This window comes from Mustelus asterias, chromosome 9 (assembly GCF_964213995.1).
Source record: "Mustelus asterias chromosome 9, sMusAst1.hap1.1, whole genome shotgun sequence".
Classification (NCBI taxonomy): Eukaryota; Metazoa; Chordata; class Chondrichthyes; order Carcharhiniformes; family Triakidae; genus Mustelus; species Mustelus asterias.
The window spans coordinates 126,467,341-126,489,216 of record NC_135809.1 but is presented as its reverse complement, the minus strand read 5'-3'; the positions used below and the strand labels follow the sequence as shown (position 1 = coordinate 126,489,216).

The window sequence follows — 21,876 nt, the reverse complement described above, 5'->3', positions numbered from 1 at the left end:
TTTCTGTAATCTGTAATAGTTAACGATATCTGATTTATCCAAGATAGAGGGGTCATTCACGAGGGCGGGGTGGGGGTGGGGGGGGGGGGTGGGTGGGGGGGGGCGGGGGGGGAGAATAGTTTTAGGGTCAGGGGCTGGAGATTCAGAGCAGATTTGAGAAAACATTTTTTCACTCAGAGGGTAGTGGGAATCTGGAATGCACTTCCTGGGAAGGTAGTGGAGGCTGGAAGTCTTATAACCTTTAAAAAGTATTAGGATGAGGACTTCAAATATAACATTCAAGGACATGGTACAAGTGCAGGAAATTGGGATTAGCATGACTTTAGTGGTAGTTACTGTTGGTGCAGACTTGATGGGCCAAAGGGCCTTTTCTACACTGTATGACTCTATCACTCTATTACTTAGAGGTGTTTAGCCCAGGAAAACTTACAACCTTGACTCTTTGGTTGACTCTTAACTGCTCTCTGAAACCGCGGAACAAGCCACTCAGTTCAAGAGCAATTGGATCATTTGCTGCCCCAGCCAATAATGTCCACATCCCACGAAAGAATAAAAAATAAGTTATCACTCGATCCTAGGTAGCTGTGGATAGGAACACACTTCCAGCCAGATCTCAGCTCCCCTATTTGGAATTCCCACTGGAGGTGTTAGTGGATATTTAGCACTATTGCCACGCAAGTGGAAACTTTAAACTTGTCAATCCTCTCAAGGCCTTCAGAAGGCATATGGGACACGCGTTTTTATCAATCGTGGCGTACAGCATAAGAGCAAGGAGATAATGTTGCAGCTGTACAGAACATTGGTTAGGCCACAGCTGGAGTACTGTGTGCAATTCTGGTCATCTCATTATAGGAAGGATGTGATTGCACTAGAGAGGGTACAGAGGAGATAAACCAGGATGTTGCCTGGGATGGAGCATTTGAGCTATAATGAGAGGCTGGATAGGCTTGGATTGTTTTCTTTACAGCAGAGATGGCTGAGGGGGGACATGATAGAGGTGTATAAGATTATGTGGGGTATGGACAGGGTGAATAGGAAACAGCTGTTTCCCCCTTGGTTGAGGGGTCAATCATGAGGGGGCATATTTTAGGATGAGGGGCAGGAGGTTCAGAGAGGATTTGAAAAAAATATATATTTTCACTCAGAAGGTTCTGGGAATCTGAGATGCACTGCCTGGGAAGATAAAACATACAATCCCTACAGTGCAGAAGGAGGCCATTCGGCCCATCGAGTCTGCACCGACAACAATCCTATCCCTGTAATCCCACTTATTTACCCTGCCCCCTGACACTAAGGGACAATTTAGCATGGCCAATCAACCTAACCCACACATCTTTGGACTGTGGGAGGAAACCGGTGCACCCGAAGGAAACCCACGCAGACACGGGGAGAACGTGCAAACTCCACACAGTCACCCAAGGCTGGAATTGAACCTGGGTCTCTGGTGCTGTGAGGCAGCAGTGCTAACCACTGTGTCACCGTGCCGCCCTCCCCAGTCGAAACTGGAAAACTTACAACCTTTAAAAAGTATTTGGAGCATTCAAGGATATGGGACAAGTGCAGGAAAATGGGATCAGTGCACCTTTAGTGGTAGTTATTGTAGGTGCAGACTCGATGGGCTGAAAGGCCTTTTTTGCACTGTACAATTCTATGACTCTATGACTCAGAGGTGGTTAGCTAGGTTATGCTGTATAGCTGAACATCACCAATCCAATGCTGGTAAACACAGTGGGAATATAAATGAGTATTAACAGGCTATAATGAGATAGATTCCTTCCAAATTAGAAAATGTTGGTTGGCGGACTTTGAGGACACATCCTTCTCCCAGTCACCTGCATCTTAGAATCAGACATTAAAGTAAAGGTAGCAGGTTTTTGATGGTACCTCCAAGATGATAATGAATGCCATTTTCGCAGCCAAAATGTGCCAGAACTGCATGGTGTGCTGATATTCTAATCTGTGCCCCAACGGATAACGATAGTCCTTATACCTGTAACATTGAAAAGGAATCTGATGGTGAACATTTATGCAAAGTCGAAAGTGCCATTCAGACTGGCACCATTTATGGCGATCTTACAAACTTCTTAAATCGTGGAAAATAAGAATCTAAACACCACAATCCCAGGAACTCTGAAAGAGGCTCTTGTTTCAAAGCTAGGGGGATTTCTCTGCAACTTTTGGTACTTGGGGGGCCTCACGTTGTAGCTGACTTTTCACAATGTGAATCGTCTCATCAATAAAAGTCTGCTAAATACTTTCCAAGATGAGGTTTGCAGTATATAAAGTGGATCACAGAGTCCCTACAGTACAGAAGGAGGTCATTCGGCCCATCGAGTCTGTACCAATGACAAACCCACCCAGGCCCTATTCCCATAACCCCACCCATTTACCCTGCCAATTCCCCTGACACTAAGGGTCAATTTAGCATGGCCAATCAACCTGACCTGCACATCTTTGGACTGTGGGATGAAACCGGAGCACCTGGAGGAAACACGTGCACATACAGGGAGAAAGTGCAAATTCCACATAGACAGTGATCCGAGGCCGGAATTAAACCTGGGTCTCTGGCTCTGCGGGGCAGCAGTGCTAACCACTGATGATAGGTGATTGTAACTGGAACGGTGACTAATAATTCTTCAGGCTGCCCTCTCTGCTTACACCAGGAATGCAGGAGGAGGGCTGCAGTTGTGTTTAGGTTGCCAAAACACAAGGAGGATTACATTAGGCAAACTGCCCAGAAATTACACCCCACTTTGCTTGCAAGTGACATTCACTTGTGGACTTTATCTACCCCTAAGGTCTTATCTACACCCAAGACATCCAAAGATGTGCAGGTTAGGTTGATTGGCCATGCTAAATTAACTCTACTGTCAGGGAGACCAACAGGGTAAATATGTGGGGTTACGGGGTGGGTGGGATTGTGGTTCATGCAGACTCGATGGGCCGAATGGCCTTCTTCTGCACTGTAGGGATTCTATTATATGATATGATTCTAACGCTCTACTTCTCATCTCCCGAAACTCATGTGCAAAGGGAGTCATCTCCTCATTGCTTTTGGGTTGTTGGAAACACCTTCATGAACTGGAAACTCAGTGTTGTCCATTGCTCGCGCAGCACAATTCACCCCCAAGCTTCTGTCCTGCAAACTACAACCAGTGTCCAACGTGCAATATATCTGAGCTGTAGCTGTCCCAGTTAACATGCAACAGAATCAAATATTCTCATATCATTTAAAAATACACTTATAAATTATGTACCATCGGGGATCCGATCACCTGGAAAGGAAATGTTTGTTGGAATTCTTACCTGCAAGTGGTGATTTCTTTATCTAATGATCCAAATTTTAAAAGTGAGGCATTGGCGATTGATAGACTGTTGTTGATGTAGCCTCTCATTGGTAGTTGATCATTGGGAGAATATGCGTATTTGTAAACTAATCGGGGGATCATATCCGAGGTAAAAGCCACAATGAAAGCCTGAAAGAATTTGAAAGGAGAAATCATTAATTGTAGGATAGGGTAGTTTTATTTTTCTCCATAAATAACTTGGTCTATTTAAACTGATGGCACTTTTGTTTTCATTCATTCATGGGATGTGGGTAGGCCAGCATTTATTGCCCATCCGTAATTACCCTTGAGAAGGTGATGATGAGCTGCCTTCTTAAACCAGTGCTGTACTAATGGTGTAGATACACCCACAGTGCTGTTATGGAGAGAGTTACAGGATTTTGATCCAGCGACAGTGAAGGAACGGTGGGTAAATTTTCAGTCAGGTTGGTGAGTGGCTTGGAGGGGAGCTTCCAGGTGGTGTTATGCCCATGCATCTGCTGCCGTTCGACCTTCTAGAGAGGTGGTAGTAGAGGTTGCAGGGGTGAAAACTGTTGTCTAAGGAAGCTTGGTGAGTTTCTGCAGTGCATCTTGAAGATGATACACACTGCTATCATTGTGCATCGGTGATGGAGGAAGTGGATGTTGATTGGTGGATAGGCTGCCAATGAAGCGGGATGCTTTGTCCTGGATGGTGTTGACCTTCTCGAGTGTTGTTGCAGCTGCATTCATCCAGACATGTGGAGAGTATTTCATCACACCCCTGCCTTGTGTGATGATAATATGCCCTTGATATATTTTACGTTTAAGGGGAATGTTTTAAAATTCAGTTTATTCTGCAGCCAGCCAGGGCGTCTGGAAAACCTTTAGCCCAAGGGTTGTGAAAGTAGGTTAATAACTCATTTTAGCTAGAAACGTGTAACGTTTAGAGAGCTAATGGGGCTGGTGTTTGTACGTGCAGTCCTCCTAGGATTTTTCCCAGCACCTAGTTATGAACAGAAGCCAGTGTCGTAGCATATTTCTTAAATAAATTTCAGGAAAATGGTGCTTTTTTCCCTGACATATATGGTTTTTGACCTCTCAAGGAACTGCACAGTTTGAGATGAGCTGGGGAGTGTCTATATTGTGGTGCACAGTAATTACAGTATTGTGGGACAGGCTGGATGGAACAGAGTGCTTTCTCCTTGTACCTGACATTGTTCAGAAGTGAACAAGGTGGGAACATGCAGCTAAGGCAGAACATCAACTGTATTTGTATTGGGGCAGCATGGTGGCACAGTGGTTAGCACTGCTGCCTCACAGCACCAGGGACCCCGGTTCGATTCCGGCCTTGGGCGATTGTCTACGCGGAGATTGCAAATTCTCTATGGGCCTGTGTGGGGTTCCTCCGAGTGCTCCGTTTCCTCCGACAGCGGGTTGGGTGGATTCGACATGCTAAATTTCACCTTGAGAGTCCAAAGATGTGTAGGTGAGGTGGGTTGGCCATGGAAAGGTGAGGCAGACATGAGGGGCCTCATCATCTACTCCTGTCCCTACTTCGAATGTTCTAATGCAGAGAATGCTGGTCTAAGAGTTTTAAAATGTATTTATTAGTCACAAGTAGGCTTACATTAATACTGCAATGAAGTTACTGCGAAAAATCCCCGAGTCGCCACACTCTGGCGCCTGTTCGGGTACACTGAGGGAGAATTTAGCATGGCCAATGCACCCAACCAGCACATCTTTCGGACTGTGGGAGACAATCTGAGTGGTGCACCAATATGAGTTTCTAAACTCTAGGAGGGTGGTGGAGATGGGATGCCTCACATCCTTTAAAAAGTACCTGGATGAGTACTTGGCACGCCATAACATTCAAGGCTGTGGGCCAAGTGCTGGCAAGTGGGATTAGGTGGGCAGTTCATGCGTTGGTGCAGACTCAACGGGTTGAAGGGCCTCTTCTGCACTGTAGTATTCTGTGACTCTGGTTGACACCAAGGCCAGAATTTTACCGGCACGCCCGCCCCGATTCCGTGGCAGGCGAGGCTCGCAGAATGGCATTCTCCAGTCTTACCAATGGGCAAGAGTGTAGAATCTATGGGAACTCCTGAATCCTCGCCCATGTGGAATTACCGTGCTCACAGTTTTCTGGTCTAGATTCAGAGGAGGCCACGTGCCTTAATACGAGTGACGATTGTCAAAATCTACTCTTCCAGGAATACTTTTGCGTGAGGAATTCATGGTGCTACACTTGGTGTTGTACTTACATTGGTAACCACAGAGAAGATGGCGACTCCATTCAGAATCTGCTGCCATATTCCTATACTGTGAGCCTTTGCGGCCATGGGCCTCCTGAACTGTGTGATGAATTTCCAGGCGTCCACACGGACCTCGATGATGTTGTTGAGCAGAGCAAGAACAGGAGCCAGGGGGAACGAGGCCACAAACAGAGTGACAAACCCAAACTGGATGACTGCAAAACAGACATCAGATAACACGACTGAATCCCTTCCAACTCATCGGCATCTTTTATCACTTACAACACAAAGGGAACAAAATGGCTTCTAATTTTGAGGGCAGAATTGCAGAGAAAAAACAGGACACCAGAACCTTGTTGTCAAAAGGTGATATTGATCAGTTATTTCACTCACCCATTTCCAGATATTCGTAGAAGAGGCCAAACTGGCCCATGTCCTGCAAGTCATGGTCCTGCTCCCAGCGGGAGTACAGCCTCTCCGGGTGATGCCTGGCATTCCGACTTACCCACCAGTTTTTCACCCAACTGCAGAGATAGCAGAAAAGGAAATGAAAAGGTAATCGTCGCATGTGCTGAAAGTTCCCAAGATCCTGCCTTCTTACGGGAGTCGCAGTGTGGATCTGCACTCTTGACAAAATGGTCAAATGGCCAGAAGGGATGTGTCAGCGGCATCAAAGAGCCTAAAATCACCTAGTGCCATCTCGGAAGGTCAGGTATTGTCATCGCAAAGTCACTCATAGAGAATCATAGAATCCCTACAGTGCAGAAGCAGGCCATTCGGCCCATCGAGTCTGCACAGACCGCAATCCCACCCAGGCTCTATCCCTGTAACTCCACATATTTACCCCGCTAATCCCCCTGACACTAGTGTCAATTTTTCCCCGGGCCAATCAACCTAATCCGCACGTCTTTGGAGTGTGGGAGGAAACCGGAGCACCCGGAGGAAAACCACGCGGACATGGGGAGAACGTGCAAACTCCACACAGACAGTCGCCCAAGGCCGGAATTGAACCCGGGTCCCTGGCGCTGTGAGGCAGCAGTGCTAACCACTGGGCCACCGTGCCGCATGGCCAGAGTCTCGAGTTTGCTTATTCACCATCAGAACTCAACAAATGTCAGGTCAGAGGCTGGGACTGTTCTCCTGGGAGAGAAGGCGGCTAAGAAGAGATTTGATCGAGATGTTTAAAATCATGAGGGGCTGGACAGAGTAGATAGGGAGAAACCGATTCTGCTCTGAAAAGGATCAAGAACGAGAGATATAAAGTGATTTACAAAAGAAGCAAATGTGACGTGAGAAAGTACTTTTTCACACAGCGAGCGGTTGGGGTCTGGAATGCACTGCCTGGAAGTGTGAGGGGCACAGTAAGAAGTCTCACAACACCAGGTTAAAGTCCAACAGGTTTATTTGGTATTACGAGCTTTTGGAACATTGCTCCGACATCAGGTGAGTCAAGGAGCAGTGCTCCGAAAGCTCGCGATTCCAAATAAACCTGTTGGACTTTAACCTGGTGTTGTGGGACTTCTTACTGTGTTCACCCCAGTCCAACGCCGGCATCTCCACATCATGGAAATGTGATGGAGGCAGGTTCAATCGAGGCATTTAAGAGAGCGTTAGATGATTATTTGAATAGAAGCAATGTTAGGGGTACAGGGCAAGGCAGAGGATTGGCACTAAGTCATGATGCCCTTTTGGAGAGCCGGTGCAGACGCGATGGGCCAAATGGCCTCCTTCTGTGCCTCAATTCTGTGATCGGTATTCAGGATGCAAGAGGCAGGTCGATGCAAATTTGCCAGGCTCCAACTGCTTGGTGCAGAGCTGAAGTGAGAGAACCTCCCCCCACGCAGTTATTTCATAGAATCATACAGTGAGGCCCTTCGGCCCATCAAGTTTGCACTGACATGCGAGAAACACCTGAACTCCCACCTAATCCCATTTACCAGCACTTGGTCCGTGGCCCTGAATGTTATGATGTGCCAAGTGCTCATCCAGGTACTTTTTAAAGGATGTGAGGCATCCCGCCTCCACCACCCTCCCAGGCAGGGCATTCCAGACCGTCACCACCCTCTGGGTAAAAAGGATTTTCTTCACATCCCCCCTAAACCTCCTGCCCCTCACCTTGAATCTATGTACCCTTGTGACTGGCCCTTCAACTAAGAGGAACAGCTGCTCCTTATCCACTCTGTCCATGCCCCTCATAATCTTGTACACCTCAATCAGGTCGCCCCTCAGTCTTCTCTGCTCCAATAAAAACAACTCAAACCTCCCCAAATTCTCTTCATAACTTAAATGTTCCATTCCAGGCAGCATCCTGGTGAATCGCCCCTGCACCCCCTCCAGTGCAATCACATCCTTCCTATAATATGGTGACCAGAACTGCAGACAGTGCTCCAGCTGTGGCCTCACCAAAGTTCTATACAACTCCATCATGACCTCCCTGCTTTTGTAATCTCCCTCCTCCCCTCCTTCTCAGATTGTGTTTGGATGACCAAGGGGTGGGGTTGGGGAAGCAGGTTTAAACTGGGAAACAGCAGGAATAGACTGGATAAAAGGAAATTATTGCGGATGCTGGAATCTGAAACAAAAACAGAAAATGCTGGAAAATCCCAGTGGGTCTGACAGCATCTGTGGAGAGAGAACAGAGCCAACGTTTTGAGTCTGGATGACCATTCGTCAGAGCTGCGGGAAAACGGGAATGTTTTGTGCTGGCCGCGTCTGTCAGGTACGATTCACCCACCTGAAAGATGCAAATATGAGGTCAAACTGGGAAACCCGCCAGCCAGCCCCGCTGTTCAGAGCTGCCCTCAAGCCTGGTGGGAATTCCAATTTTTGGCTGATTCCCCATTCAATGGGGCATTGGGATTCCTGTCGGCTGCCTAACGAGGACAGTGAATCCTCCCCCAACATTGCAGAAGGAGGCCATTCAGCCCATCATGTCTGCATAGACTCTCCGAAAGAGCATCTCACCCAGGCCCATTCCTTGCTTTATTCCCACGACCCCATGCATTTACCAAGGCAAATCCACCTAACCTACATATCTGGGAGGAAACCGCAGCACCCAGAGGAAACCCACGCAGACACATGGAGAATGTGCAGATTCCACACAGACTCAAAAACAGCTTCTTCCCTGCTGCAATCAGACCCTCGAATGGACCTACCTTATATTAAGTTAATCTTTCTCTACACCCTAGACTGCAACAGTACATTCTGCAGCCTCTCCTTCCCTTCTCTATGAACAGTATGTTTTGTCTGTATAGCGCGCAAGAAATAATACTTTTCACTGTACGCTAATACATGTGACAATAATAAATCAAATCAAATCAGACAATCACCTAAGGCCAGAATTGAACCTGGGTCCCTGGTGCCGTGAGGCAGCAGTGCTAACCACTGTGCCACCGTGTCACCCCTACATGAAAAGCAGCAGCAATTGAAAAATGTACTTACGGCAAAAACGACTCCTGAATATTGCCCCAGATTTGCTTCCCTGCCATAATGATGGTGAGCTGAGTGGTTAGTTCAATGAGGCAGCCACCTGGGTCACACTGGGAGAATGGGGACACAGATAAGTCAAATTCAATGACGATAAAACAAAGTACAAGAATAGTTTACATCTGCAATCAGTCAAATGTCTCTTTATCTCAATGTGTGAAACTATGTCTTATGACAATGAATCTTACATGGGTGCCGTTGTGAGTGGTTTATTCCCCATGACATCTCAAGGCAGGTCATCAATGTTGCCTCTCAGTCCTAGGAATTATGAGAAATCAACGTTCCAAAAATGCTGGGGCCACTATGACTTACTGCAACTGAGAGAGATGGGTATTATCCCAAGGGTCAACCCCTCTTACATCCTCCCGTGTCCACCATGGCTCAGTTGGTAGCTCTGAGTCACGAAGTTCTGGACTCAACTCCCATTCCAGGGCTTGAGAGCAACAATCAAGGCCGACACTTAACAGTTCAGCACTGCAGGTGAGTGCTGCTGCACTGCGGGGGAGTGCTGCGCCGCGGGGGAGTGCTGCTGCACTCCAGGGGTGTGCTGCACTGTCAGAGGTGCCACCTTTCCGATGAAATGTGAAACCAAGGCATCATCTGTTTAGAAAAAAGGGAGTTATTCCCAGTGTCCTGGTCTATATTTACCAATCAATCGAAATCACCAAAAAAGAACAGGGCCCCACACGCCCTGGACATACTGGCTGGAATTGTACCGCCCCGCCTGCCACGGGAATTGGAGCGGGCAAGGGGCAGACAATGGGACGGTCTGTTGACCTCAGGTGGGAACTTACGGCTTTGGGATGAGCGAGGGCGTAAAATCCCACCCACTCTCTTCCATCTTCTTCCGTCGGGAAAAAGATACAAAAGTCTGAGGTCATGTACCAACCGACTCAAGAACAGCTTCTTCCCTGCTGCTGTCAGACTTTTGAATGGACCGACCTCGCATTAAGTTGATCTTTCTCTACTCCCTAACTATAATTGTAACACTACATTCTACACTCTCTCGTTTCCTTCTCTATGTACGGTATGCTTTGTCCGTATAGCGCGCAAGAAACAATACTTTTCACTGTATACCAATACATGTGATAATAATCAAATCAAACAAAAAGATTGACATTATCATATTGCTGTTTGTGGGAGTTTGCTGTGTGCATATTGGCTACATTGCTGGTTTTTTTTATTCGTCCATGGGATGAGAGAGTCATTGGCTAGGCCAGCATTTATTGCCCATCTCTAATGGCCCTTGTTTGGAGAGCATTTTTAGAGTCAACCACATTACAGCAGTGATTACACTTTGGGGAACTCTGGTGGTCATGTAAGGGCTATATAAATGCAAGTCTTTTTTTTATTCCCCAAATTATATCTCCATTAAAATCAAAAGCTGAAAATGACTTGCTACTTGTGTAATAGCAAAGACAAACCACCAGAGGGTGCACTTGGCCAGGTGCAGGACCCAAAGGTCCAAACCCAATGCAGAACATTAAGAGAAACCGACACCAACAATGAACCAACAAACATTTTGGGCGGGATTTTCCAGCCGCACTCGCCCCAAAACCGGAAAATCCCACCCAATGTCAAAGGAGTTTTGCATAGTCCACACCCCGGCCTGTTACGGTTCCCGTGGTAGGCGGGACAGGAAAATTCCACCCTTGGTTTCATTTCATCAAACTTTCCATTTTAATGCATTTTATTATAATTTACGACCGAATATCTTTAGAATAATATTTTTCTCAGTGATTCATACGGATCATGTAATTAATTGGTTCATATTATGCATTGCATAGAATTATCGAATCCCCACAGTGCAGAAGCAGGCCATTCAGCCCATCAAGCCTGCATCGACTCTCCAACAGAGCATTTTGCCCAGACCCTATCCCCATACCCTCCTGTATTTACCCCACTGATCCCCCCTAACCTGCACATCTTTGGACACTAATGAGCAATTTCGCATGGCGAATCCACCTAACCAGCACGTCTTTCGGACTGTGGGAGGAAACCCACGTAGACATGGGGAGAATGTGCAGACTCCGCACAGACAGTGATCCGAGGCCGGAATTGAACCCAGGTCCCTGGCGCTATGAGACAGCAGTCCTAACCACTGTGCCACCCAAAAATAATGGGATAAAAATTTATGTTTGAGTGAGTCCTTGACCTGTTGCCGACTTCACCTGGATCTGTCCTGGCTGTTTAAAATTCGCATCCTTGTTTTCAAATCTCCCACAGCCCTGCCCTCCCTATCTCTGTAATCCTGTCCAGCCCCATCGCTGCACTCCTCCAACTCTAGCCTCAAGCACATCCACCATTTTAACACGTTCAGCCACTGTGCTTATTCTCTGTGGATCTTCAAGAGAGGGCAGACCAGCTCTTGGCTGGGGGCAGAGATCACGTTGCACGGAACGCAAAACATTTGATTCATACTATGGCCGGAATTCTCCGGCCGTTCATGCCCCAGTTCTGCTGCCAGCGAGAGTGGAGATTCTGCCGCTCAGCCAAATCTCCATTCACTGCAGCAGGAATGGAGAATCCCAGCCACGGGAGAGGTCAGAGAATCATGGATTGGGTTGTGGCCAACTGAGGGGAGAATCAGAGGGGAATTTTCCACAGTATATTTTGTCACTCTTGGCTCCAGGTGCTTTGCCTCCCTGAAGAAGAGGTTTTTGGTGACGGTATCTTCAGCTGCCTGGGGCCTAAGCATTGGAATTCAAGCCCTAAATCTTTCAGCCTCTCTATGTTGCTTTCTCTTTCTTGCTATCCTACTTTAAGACACTTGCTAAAATTTGTCCTGGGCAGGACGGTGGCACAGTGATCAGCAACACTGCCTCACAACGCCAGCGACCTGGGTTCAATTACAGCCTCCGGTCACGGTCTGTGTGGAGTTTGCACATTCTCCCCGTGTCTGCGTGGGTTTCCTCCCACAGTCCAAAGATATGTAGGTTAGGTGGATTAACCATGCTAAATTGCCCTATAGTGTCCAAAGATATGTAGGTTAGGTGGGTTAGTGGATTAGATGGGAAATGCACAGGGATAGGTTGGGGGGTGTGAGCCTGGCAAGATGATCTTTCAGAGAGTCAGTGCAGATTCAATGGGCTGAATGGCCTCCTACTGCACTGTGAAGTTTCTATGATGCCTATGTAGCAGCCTGAATCTTTTCCTTGTTAAAGGGCCGGTATGTATCCAAGTTGTTGCTGTCTGTTCAGGTGGCTTACCTCCTCGTTTCTCCATGAGCCAAACAGATAGTTATATTCTCCTGGGCGACCAATAAACTTGCCCTTGAAGAAGGCCACGTAGAAGCAGGAGGAGTAGTAGTTAACAAATTGGAAGAGGAACATTTTCATGGTCAGTCGATTCTCGTACTCTAAATGGGTTTTGGGGATCTCTGGAAGGTGAGAAAGAGAGTGGTCATAACAGAGTAGTTGTGACGACACCTCAATGTCCTTATACATACAGGAACATAGACCATTCAGCCCCTCAAACCTGCTCTGCCATCCTGTGTGCTGTGGCTGATTTGTGACCGAACTCCGTATACTCACCTTTCCCCAGTGTGGCCAAACAGGTCACCTAAAATGGCGATTTATAAAGCACTCTGGGACAAGTGGGCAAGAACTAAAACAGCAGGCTGCAGCCTAAAAGACAGAGATAAACAGGCTGCAGCTCAGACGACTGAATACACAGGATATGGGGCATCTCCAGGACAAACGGGACTTTCTGGTCAAACTGGGTTGTTTAGCAGATATAGGAGCGTCGTAGCTCCTTATTTGGGGCGGGGAGGGGGGGGTGTGTCCTCCGTGCCCCCAGCACCTACGGGCATGGCCGTTGGAGACACACCCAGAGATTGGTGTGGCAGCACCCGATTGGGTTTTATCGATCAGGGTGATCAAGTCCTGATCGATTGATTGGCAATGGCCAAAAGGGGCGCAAATCCCAACAGGATAGAAAGGGTGCTGCACAACCAAGAATCTCTCTCTCTCTCTCCGACCCCATGAACGAGCTACAACAACGGTGACCGTCGCCAGCGACGGCCGAGCACGAGGAGAGCCACCACACCCGAGGAGGAAGGAAGACCAGAGGCAGAATGACAGACCAGATCAAAGGACCAGACCACGCAGAGGATGACCGAGACCAGCGCACAGATAAAGACCAATATCTGCCCGGGTACTCGCCAGTCACGCAAAGTCAAGTCAAGGTCGAGTATTGGACTTGAACTTTAGTATTTTCTGTAAGATACCTTATTGTTGGTTGGGTGGGTGATTATTGATAAATAAATATTGGTTGTACTAACAAGAAGTCTACTCGCAATTCTTTGTCCACCGAATAAGGGTTAAAACAGGTTGCGTGCCAGGCACACCAGATTTTTAAAAAAATCACGTTAGATCATAAAAATCTATCAAATTTAGTTTTAAAATTAACTGACGTGGAATTAACTACAAAAGTCTGAGGTCACGTACCAACTGACTCAAGAACAGCTTCTTCCCTGCTGCTGTCAGACTTTTGAATGGACTTACCTTGCATTAGGTTGATCTTTCTCTACACCCTAACTATGACTGTAACACTACATTCTGCACTCTCTCCTTTCCTTCTCTATGAACGGTATGCTTTGTCTGTATAGTCCACAAGAATTAACTATGATTTACGGGAAAGCATTCTGCGGGAGGAACTTTTTCAAATATCAGCAACGGCCGATAGCGGACGAGAAAAATGTCGCTGATGGCAACTTTCTCCATCTTATTGTTTGGGACAAAGAGGAAGAAAAGCAAGGGGTGGGTCCCAGACGTCACACTGGCAGGGCGGGCTCAGACACCAACTGTGATTTTAAAGATGGGGGCATCATTTCGAAAGGCCGCCCCAGTGTAGGAAAGTGCACTGCCCGGGCACTTCCTACTGGATCCGGCATGACCCTCTCCCCCCTTCCCCCCCGGGAATGCACTCACCCAATCTCCTCTGCTCGTCAGGTGCACGCCTCGGGAGACCCGCCAGGATTCACGCCATTTCGCCCTCACGCCGAGGTGAATGGACTTTCTTATGGGGCTGGGGTGGATGACTCAAGCTTAGGGCCTGATAAGGATATGCTTTCGATTTGATTTATTATTGTCACATATATTAACATACAGTGAAAAGTATTGTTCCTTGTGCATTATACAGACAAAGCATACCATTCATAGAGAAGGAAAGGAGAGAGTGCAGAATGTAGTGTTGCAGTCATAGCTAGGGTATAGAGAAAGATCAACTTAATGCAAGGGAAGTTCATTCAAAAGTCTGGTGGCAGCAGGGAAGAAGCTGTTCTTCAGTTGGTTGGTACGTGTCCTCAGACTTTTGTATCTTCTTCCCGACAGAAGAAGGTGGAAGAGAGAATGTCCAGGGTGCGTGGGGTCCTTAATTATGCTGACTGCTTTTCCGAGGCAGCAGGAAGTGTAAACAGAGTCAATGGATGGGAGGCTGGTTTGAGTGATGGACTGGGCTTTGTTCACAACTCTTTTTCATTTCTTGTGGTCTTGTGGTCTTGACAGAGCAGGAGCCAAACCAAGCTGTGATACAACCAGAAAGAATGCTTTCTATGGTGCGTCTAAAAAAAGAGGGTGAGAGTCGTAGCAGACATATCAAATTTCCTTCATCTTCTGAGAAAGTAGAGGCATTGGTGGGCTTTCTTAACTATAATTTCTTCATGGGGGGGACCAGGACAGGTTGTTGGTGATCTGGACACCTAAAAACTTGAAGCTCTCGATCCTTTCTACTTCGTCCCCGTTGATGTAGACAGGGGCATGTTCTCCACTACGCTTCCTGAAGTAGTGTATGGTATACTAGTGTATAGAAACAATCTTACCAATGTCAAACATCAAGAACCACGCTATGTCACTAGCGGGGGGAGAGGGGGCAATAATGTTACTCGATTTTTTAAATCTCGCAAGATTTTCCACCCGCGTCGCTGAATCTGAAAACTTTAGTGGAAAATCCCAGCCTACTTTGCCCGTTTCCTAACTTCACTCTTGAAAGGTGTGGCTTGAATTTTTAAGGCTGTGTCTCGGAGTCACAGATTCTCCCCCAATCAGTGGAAATAGTTTCTATCCACCCTATCCTTTCCCCTTAATATCCTGAAAACGTTGATCAAATCATCTCTGAACCTCCTATAAATTCCTGGAAATACAACTCTAGTTTGCATATTCGATTTAGTCTTTAGAAACCAGATAAATTTATGTCGCGATCCCTCTGTGACCATGAAGTCCGAAAAGCTGTATAAGGCTTTGGTTAGGCCACATCTGGAGTATTGTGTACAATTCTGGTCACCACAATACTGGGAGGATGTTGATGCATTGGAAAGGGTGCAGAAGAGATTCACCAGAATGTTGCCTGGTTTGGAGGATATGGACTATGAAGAAAGGTTGAACAAACTTGGATTGTTTTCATTGGAGTGTTGGAGGATGAGGGGGGGGACCTGATAGAGGTTTACAAGATGTTGACAGGCTTGGATAGAGTGGATAGTCAGAGTCTTTTTCCCAGGGTCGAAGGGTCAATTACTCGGGAGCATAGGTTGAGAGTGAGAGGGGGGGAAAGTTTAAAAGAGATGTAAGGGGGCAAGTTTTTCACAGAGGGTGGTGAATGCCTGGAACGCGCTGCCGGAGGAGGTGGTGGAAGCAGATTCTGTAACAACCTTCAAGGGGCATCTGGATAGATACACGAATAGGCAGCATTATATTCTGCACCCTCTCCTTTCCTTCTCCCCTATGTACTCTATGAATGGTATGCTTTGTCTGTATAGCATGCAAGGAACAATACTTTTCACTGTATCCCAATACAGGTGACAATAATAAAACAATTCAATTATTCTACAGCATTAAAAGGTGAGCTTTAACCTGGTAAGAGACGGGCTCTAGTGAGAAAGATGGTAAATGCAGAGTTTTACCCAGGTCCGTGATCCAGATTGCCACTCTCTCGTAGAAGTAGTTGAGAATCATGATGATGATGAAGTTCAGTACGGAGGCTGTGACTGATGTTACCATCTGAGGAGTGAAGAAAGTACCGATGTACTTCACTTTCTTCATATTCACAGTAATCTTCGCAAAGGAGGCGTACATCGAGAGGCGGTACACGATAACCGCAATGATGCAGATCAGGATTAAAAAGATCTGTGTGAAAAGGTAAACATTAGAAGCAGAATTTAAGCCGCTGAAAAGAAGAGAGAATCACAGCAGCCGTTCCCTGTGCAATCCCTTTCTCGACTGCACTGATAGCAACTTCTGCGTGTTGCACGCTCCACAATTTTATTCATTCATTAATGGGACATGGGTGTCGCTGGCTGGCCAGCATTTATTGCCCATCCCTAGTTGGCCAAGGGCAGTTGTGAGTCAACAACATTGCTTTGGGTCTGGAGTCACACAGAGGCCAGACCAGCTAAGGATGGCAGATTTCCTTCCCTAAAGGACATTAGGGTTCCCTAAAGGATGATTGGGTTTTTCCGACAATTGTTTCATGGTCATCAGTAGATTTTAATTCCAGATTTTTTTTTTATTGAATTCAAATACCACTGACTGCCATGGTGGGATTCGAACCCAGGTCCCAAGAACATTAGCTGAGTTTCTGGATTAATAGTCCAGTGATACGATGGGCTGAATGGCCTCCTTCTGCGCAGTAACAATACTGCGTACGTGAACTGAAAACTCTGCAATGTACTTTTATGTAATGAGCACTGACACCTGATAAACTGGGGTTGGGAGGAATTACTGAATCAAATTAAATAAATAGAAATGGTGATGGGTGAGAATGGAAATGTGGGGAGATGAAATACTGACATTATCACACTGATATAAAAGCAAAATATTGCGGATGCTGGAATCAGAAACAAAAACAGAAAATGTTGGAAAATCTCTGCAGGTCTGACAGCATCTGCCAAGAGGGAATAGAGCCAATGTTTCGAATAAAGGTGACTCTTCTAATAAAGGGTCATCCAGACTCAAAACATTAACTCTGTTCTCTCTCCTGGGATGTATCAGACCAGCTGATATTTCCAGCATTTTCTGTTTTTATTACCACACTGATCGTCTGTTATACAGTCTGCCTAAAATTCAACTCCCTGGACTCCAATAAGACTGAATATTGGGTTGGGGGATGGAGGGGAGAGGGGGGGACGGAGTGGGGGGGGGAGAGCACTTTTGTGTAGCAGGTGGAAAATGCAATTCTACCCATTTTGCGTTTCTTCTTGCGACCAGGTTCCCCCCCAGCCCCCACCCCCACAATAGTTAAAAATCGAACAATAATATATCTACCATGGGAGGGGGAAATGATGAGTATCATAGAATCCCTACAGTGCAGAAGAGGCCATTCAGCCCATCGAGTTTGCACCGACTCCCAGACAGGGTATCTTATCTGAGCCCTCTCCCCAGCCCTAACCCCGTAACTCTACACATTTACCATGGCTAATCAATCTAACCTACACATCTTGGGACACTAATGGACAATTTAGCATGGCCAATCCACCAAACCTGCACACCTTTGGAGTGTGGGAAGAAATGGGAGCACCCGGAGGAAACCCATGCAGACATGCAAACTCCACACAGGCAGTGACCCGAGGCCGGAATTGAACCCGGGCCCCTGGCGCTGTGAGGCTGCAGTGCTAACCAACATCTGGAATGGAAACTGGACTGCCGGCCCTCAGTGTGGTTAACAAGGACTTTGTATCAAAGAATTCAAAGCAACACTCACCCAAAACAAGACTGTAGCTCCCGACAGACATGAGCGCATTGCCTGGTTTGATATTGGAATGTAAGGCTCCATTTCCTGAAAGGGGTTAACATGAGTTCACACAGTGTAAAAACAGAGCATCCCCAGCCTCGCCTGCTCTGGCAGCTTGACCAGAAATACCAGAAGATGAGCTGGATTTGAACACTATTCAACAAACTGGCCAGACAACCGATTCACATTTGATCACGACTCCCTGATTATCCTCTTTTCATTGCCCATCTGTCCATCCGAATGTATCACAGCTTGGTACGGCTCCTGCCCTGCCCAAGACCGCAAGAAATTACATAGTGAGTGTAGCCCAGTCCATCACGCAAACCAGCCTCCCAAACTCTGCCTACTCTTCCCACTGCCTCAGAAAAGCAGCCAGCATAATTAAGGACCCCACGCACCCCAGACATTCTCTCTTCCACCTTCTTTCATCGGGAAAAAGATACAAAAGTCTGAGATCACGCACCAACCAGCTCAAGAACAGCTTCCTCCCTGTTGCCATCAGACTTTTGAATGGACCTATCATATGATCTTTCTCTCCACCCTATCTATGACTGTAACACTATATTCTGCACCCTCTCCTTTCCTTCTCCCCTATGTACTCTATGAATGACATGCTTTGTCTGCATAACACTCATGAAACAATACTTTTCACTGTATGCTAACACATGACAATAATAAATCAAATCAAATACCTGTTTGTGATCAAAATCAAAATCAGCCACCATGGTCCCCTAAATTCCCAACCAATGCCCCTTACAGAAGCTGCTTCATGCCATAGTCTCCCGCACCAGGTGGCTAAACTGAGCATGTCATGGTTTAGTCCGCTAAATCGCACCTGAGTGACTGGGTTTCTCTTGGAGTGAGTACACTTTGCCTCGTACTCTGGGCGTATCTGGAGTTGCTGCTGTTCCTCTTCGAAGTCCACAAGGTCCCACTCGTACTCAAGCTTGGCCTGTCGACGCTTCCACAGCTCCAGAAAAAGAGTGACTGCTCAAGAAACAAAAACAGAGGAAGTTCTGTAACCAAGCCCCAACCATTCATCCTTTTGAAAACCGCATTTTCTATTACCTTTCAGTTCACAGATTTCCCTACAAAGACCAGTGGATTTATTTTTATTCATCATTTAAAAAAAATGTATTCATTAGTGTCACAAGTAGGCTTACACTAACACTGCAATGAAGTTACTGTGAAAATCCCTTAGTCGCCACACTCCAGCGCCTGTTCAGGTACACTGAGGGAGAATTTAGCATGGCCAATGCATCTAACCAGCACGTCTTTTGGACTGTGGAAGGAAACCCACGCAGACACGTGGATAATGTGCAGACTCCGCACAGACAGTGACCCAAGCCGGGAATCGAACCCAGGTCCCTGGTGCTGTGAGGCAGCTGTGCAAACCACTGTGCCACAGTGGGTAGATTCAGTGCTTTCAGCTGTGACTGTATTAGGCAAATACAAGTTAAATGGACACACAGTTTGTGTTGGTTTTACATTATCCAAATGTAACAACAAAAGGCACTCACCCCAAATTCCCATAAAAACCGCAAAGAACAAAGTGGCAGCATTGTCAAACAAGTGCGAATTCTGCAGCAAAAGAAAGAAGGTTTGAAAATCTCTTTTGAGCAAAGTTCAAACTCAATGCAACGTTGAGTGGATTATCTGGGTTGGTACAGCAAGACCAGAAATGGAAAGTTTCCCACTCACTTTACCAAAAAAAATAAAAGACCCTTTACAAGTTTAAACTCCAATCATCCCCTCGATGTGTGCACTCCAGTGGCACATAGGTACGCCAGTGGTTTACTTGGGAAGGAGGAAGGTGTGAAGTTTAAGGATCGAGGGTGAGGTGCATCCACACTTAAGAATTGTCTGCTTTTTCAGGGGATCTGGGCGTCACCGATAAGGCCAACAATTGTTCCCCGTCCCTAATTGCCCTTGAGAAGATGGTGGTGAGCCTTCTGGAACCGCTGCAGTCCATCTAGCGTAGACATACACACCATGATATTAGGAAGGGAATTCCAGGAATTTGATTCTGCGACAGTGACAAAACCGTGATTATAGTTCCAAACCAGGGCGGTGAGTGCTTTGGAGGGCAAATTGCAGTTGGTGGTCTATTGTGTGCAGTTTTCATCTTCTTATCCAAGGAAAGATATACTTACCAGAGGGTGTGCAATGAAGGCTCATCCCTGGGGGGAGGAAGGGAAAGGGGGGAGGCGGGGTGGGGGGGGGGGGGCGGGGTGGGGGGGGTGTGGTGGGAGGAGATTGTCATACGAGGAAAGATTGAGGAGATTGGACTTGCATTCTCCAGAATTTAGAAAAATGGGAGGTGAGCTCATTGAAACATACACAATTCTTACAGGGCTTGGCAGGGTAGGTACAGGAAGGATGTTTGCTCTGTTGGAGGGGGTGGGTCAAGACCTTGGTATACAGGTTTACAATAAAAGAGGACTTTTAGGGCTGAATTCAAAAATGGCACTCATAGTTCAAAGTTTAAAATTGAATTGTATTTTCAATTTAACCAATCCTAAGAACACTCAGCACAGTTTCATTTGATCGGAATTGTTACTATTTCTTCACTTATCAAGTTGTGAAGTTTGGAAGCCACAAAGTCTAATTGTGCCAAATATTTACACTGCAGGGCTTCTGCTAGTAATGCCAAAGAATAACCTACAAGTACCAAGCACTGCATCAGTTCATCATCTATATAAGATAACCAAAATACCAGCAATATAAATGTGTGGCTATCTCTCCTTTGGTCTCACCAAGCCACTCATCAGGCCTCTACTCTCTGCCTCTCACTTTATGTCATATGAAGAAGCACTGAACTTGTATCATTTGGAAAACCTAAGTCTAAGGCCCAGACCATCAAATACGCAGAATTAGCGACATGGTGGCACAATGATTAGCACTACTGCCTCACATCGCCAGGGATCCGGATTCGATTCACGGCTTGGGTCACTGCCTGTGCAGTGTGTGCACGTTCTCCCAGTGTCTGCATGGGTTCCTCCGGGTGCTCTGGTTTCCTCCCACAGCCCAAAAGAGACATGCTGGTTAGGTGCATTTGCCATGCTAAATTCTCCCAGTGTACCCGAATAGGTGCCGGAGTGTGGCAACTAGGGGATTTTCACATTAACTTCATTGCAGTGTTAATATAAGCTTACTTGTGACTAAAATAAATAAATTTTTAAACAAAAAGTAGTAATTATCAGCTTAATTTTTAGTGGGGCTACATCAAGGGTAAAATAGCAAGGGAAATGTTTCTTTTCTTTGAATTAATGACTCCTCTCTCCTCCCCTCCCCGCCTCTCCCCGGTCCTCTCCCCGCTCCTCTCCCCGCCCCACTCCTCCCTCCTCTTCCTGCCTCTCCTCCCCTCCCCCCTCCGCCCCCTCTTCCTCCTCCTCTGTTTGGGTACACGGAGGGAGAATTTACATAGCCAATGCACCTAACCCGCACATCTTTCGGACTGTGGGAGGAAACCGGAGCACCCGAAGGAAACCCTCACAGACATGGGGAGAATGTGCAGACTCCGCACAGACAGTAACCCTAGCTGGGAATCCCTGGCGCTGTGAGGCAGCAGTCCCAACCACTGTGCCACCGTGTTGCCAATAAGCACACATTTATATTGATATTATCTTGGTTGTTGAACGGAAGCAGTGCTTGGTACTTGTGGATTATTCTTTGGCACTACTAGCAGTGCTAACCACTGTGCCACCGTGCCGCCCATAGAGTCAGCAAAAGAGAACAAAACATAAATTTCAAGAAACTAAGTGAACAGGGAAGGAAATGAGAAGGTCAATGAGGTAAAGCTAATCTGTACAAAACTGTGCCAATTCCTTCAACCCAGTGGTGGAGCAAATGTGTTCCTTTGTCTAAGAAATGTTTAATCCAAAGCCACCTTCTCTGTGCGTGCTGGCCTCAATCAGCGATTGGTTTGACACTCCAAGCTAGGTTGTTAGCTGCAACAACAATCGAGGGAGGCGGTGGCGTACTGGTATTGTCACTAGATTAGAATCCAGGGACCCAGGGTAATGCTCTGGGGTCCCAGGTTCAAATCCCACCACAGCAGCTGGTGAATTTTGAATCGAGTAAAAATCTGGAATTAAAAGTCTACT

The 21,876-nt window shown here is 46.7% G+C and overlaps 1 protein-coding gene across 8 annotated transcripts in view; it reads right to left on the bottom strand.

Moving 5' to 3' along the window:
• Window positions 1–21,876, bottom strand: part of ano5a (anoctamin 5a) — a 165,697-nt gene that overhangs the window by 3,576 nt on the left and 140,245 nt on the right. For 7 of the 8 annotated variants that reach the window (XM_078221001.1, XM_078221002.1, XM_078221003.1 and 4 more), the window contains 10 exons: window positions 19,291–19,351; window positions 18,606–18,757; window positions 17,741–17,815; window positions 15,945–16,167; window positions 12,256–12,425; window positions 9,002–9,099; window positions 5,954–6,084; window positions 5,570–5,775; window positions 3,307–3,476; window positions 1,885–1,990 (listed from right to left, as the gene is read on the bottom strand). In XM_078221001.1, the coding sequence (XP_078077127.1) occupies window positions 1,885–1,990; window positions 3,307–3,476; window positions 5,570–5,775; window positions 5,954–6,084; window positions 9,002–9,099; window positions 12,256–12,425; window positions 15,945–16,167; window positions 17,741–17,815; window positions 18,606–18,757; window positions 19,291–19,351 (1,392 nt within the window). Of the gene's footprint in view, window positions 1–1,884; window positions 1,991–3,306; window positions 3,477–5,569; window positions 5,776–5,953; window positions 6,085–9,001; window positions 9,100–12,255; window positions 12,426–15,944; window positions 16,168–17,740; window positions 17,816–18,605; window positions 18,758–19,290; window positions 19,352–21,876 lie in introns of those variants that run through there. The other variant, XR_013498780.1, reaches the window with a different exon arrangement.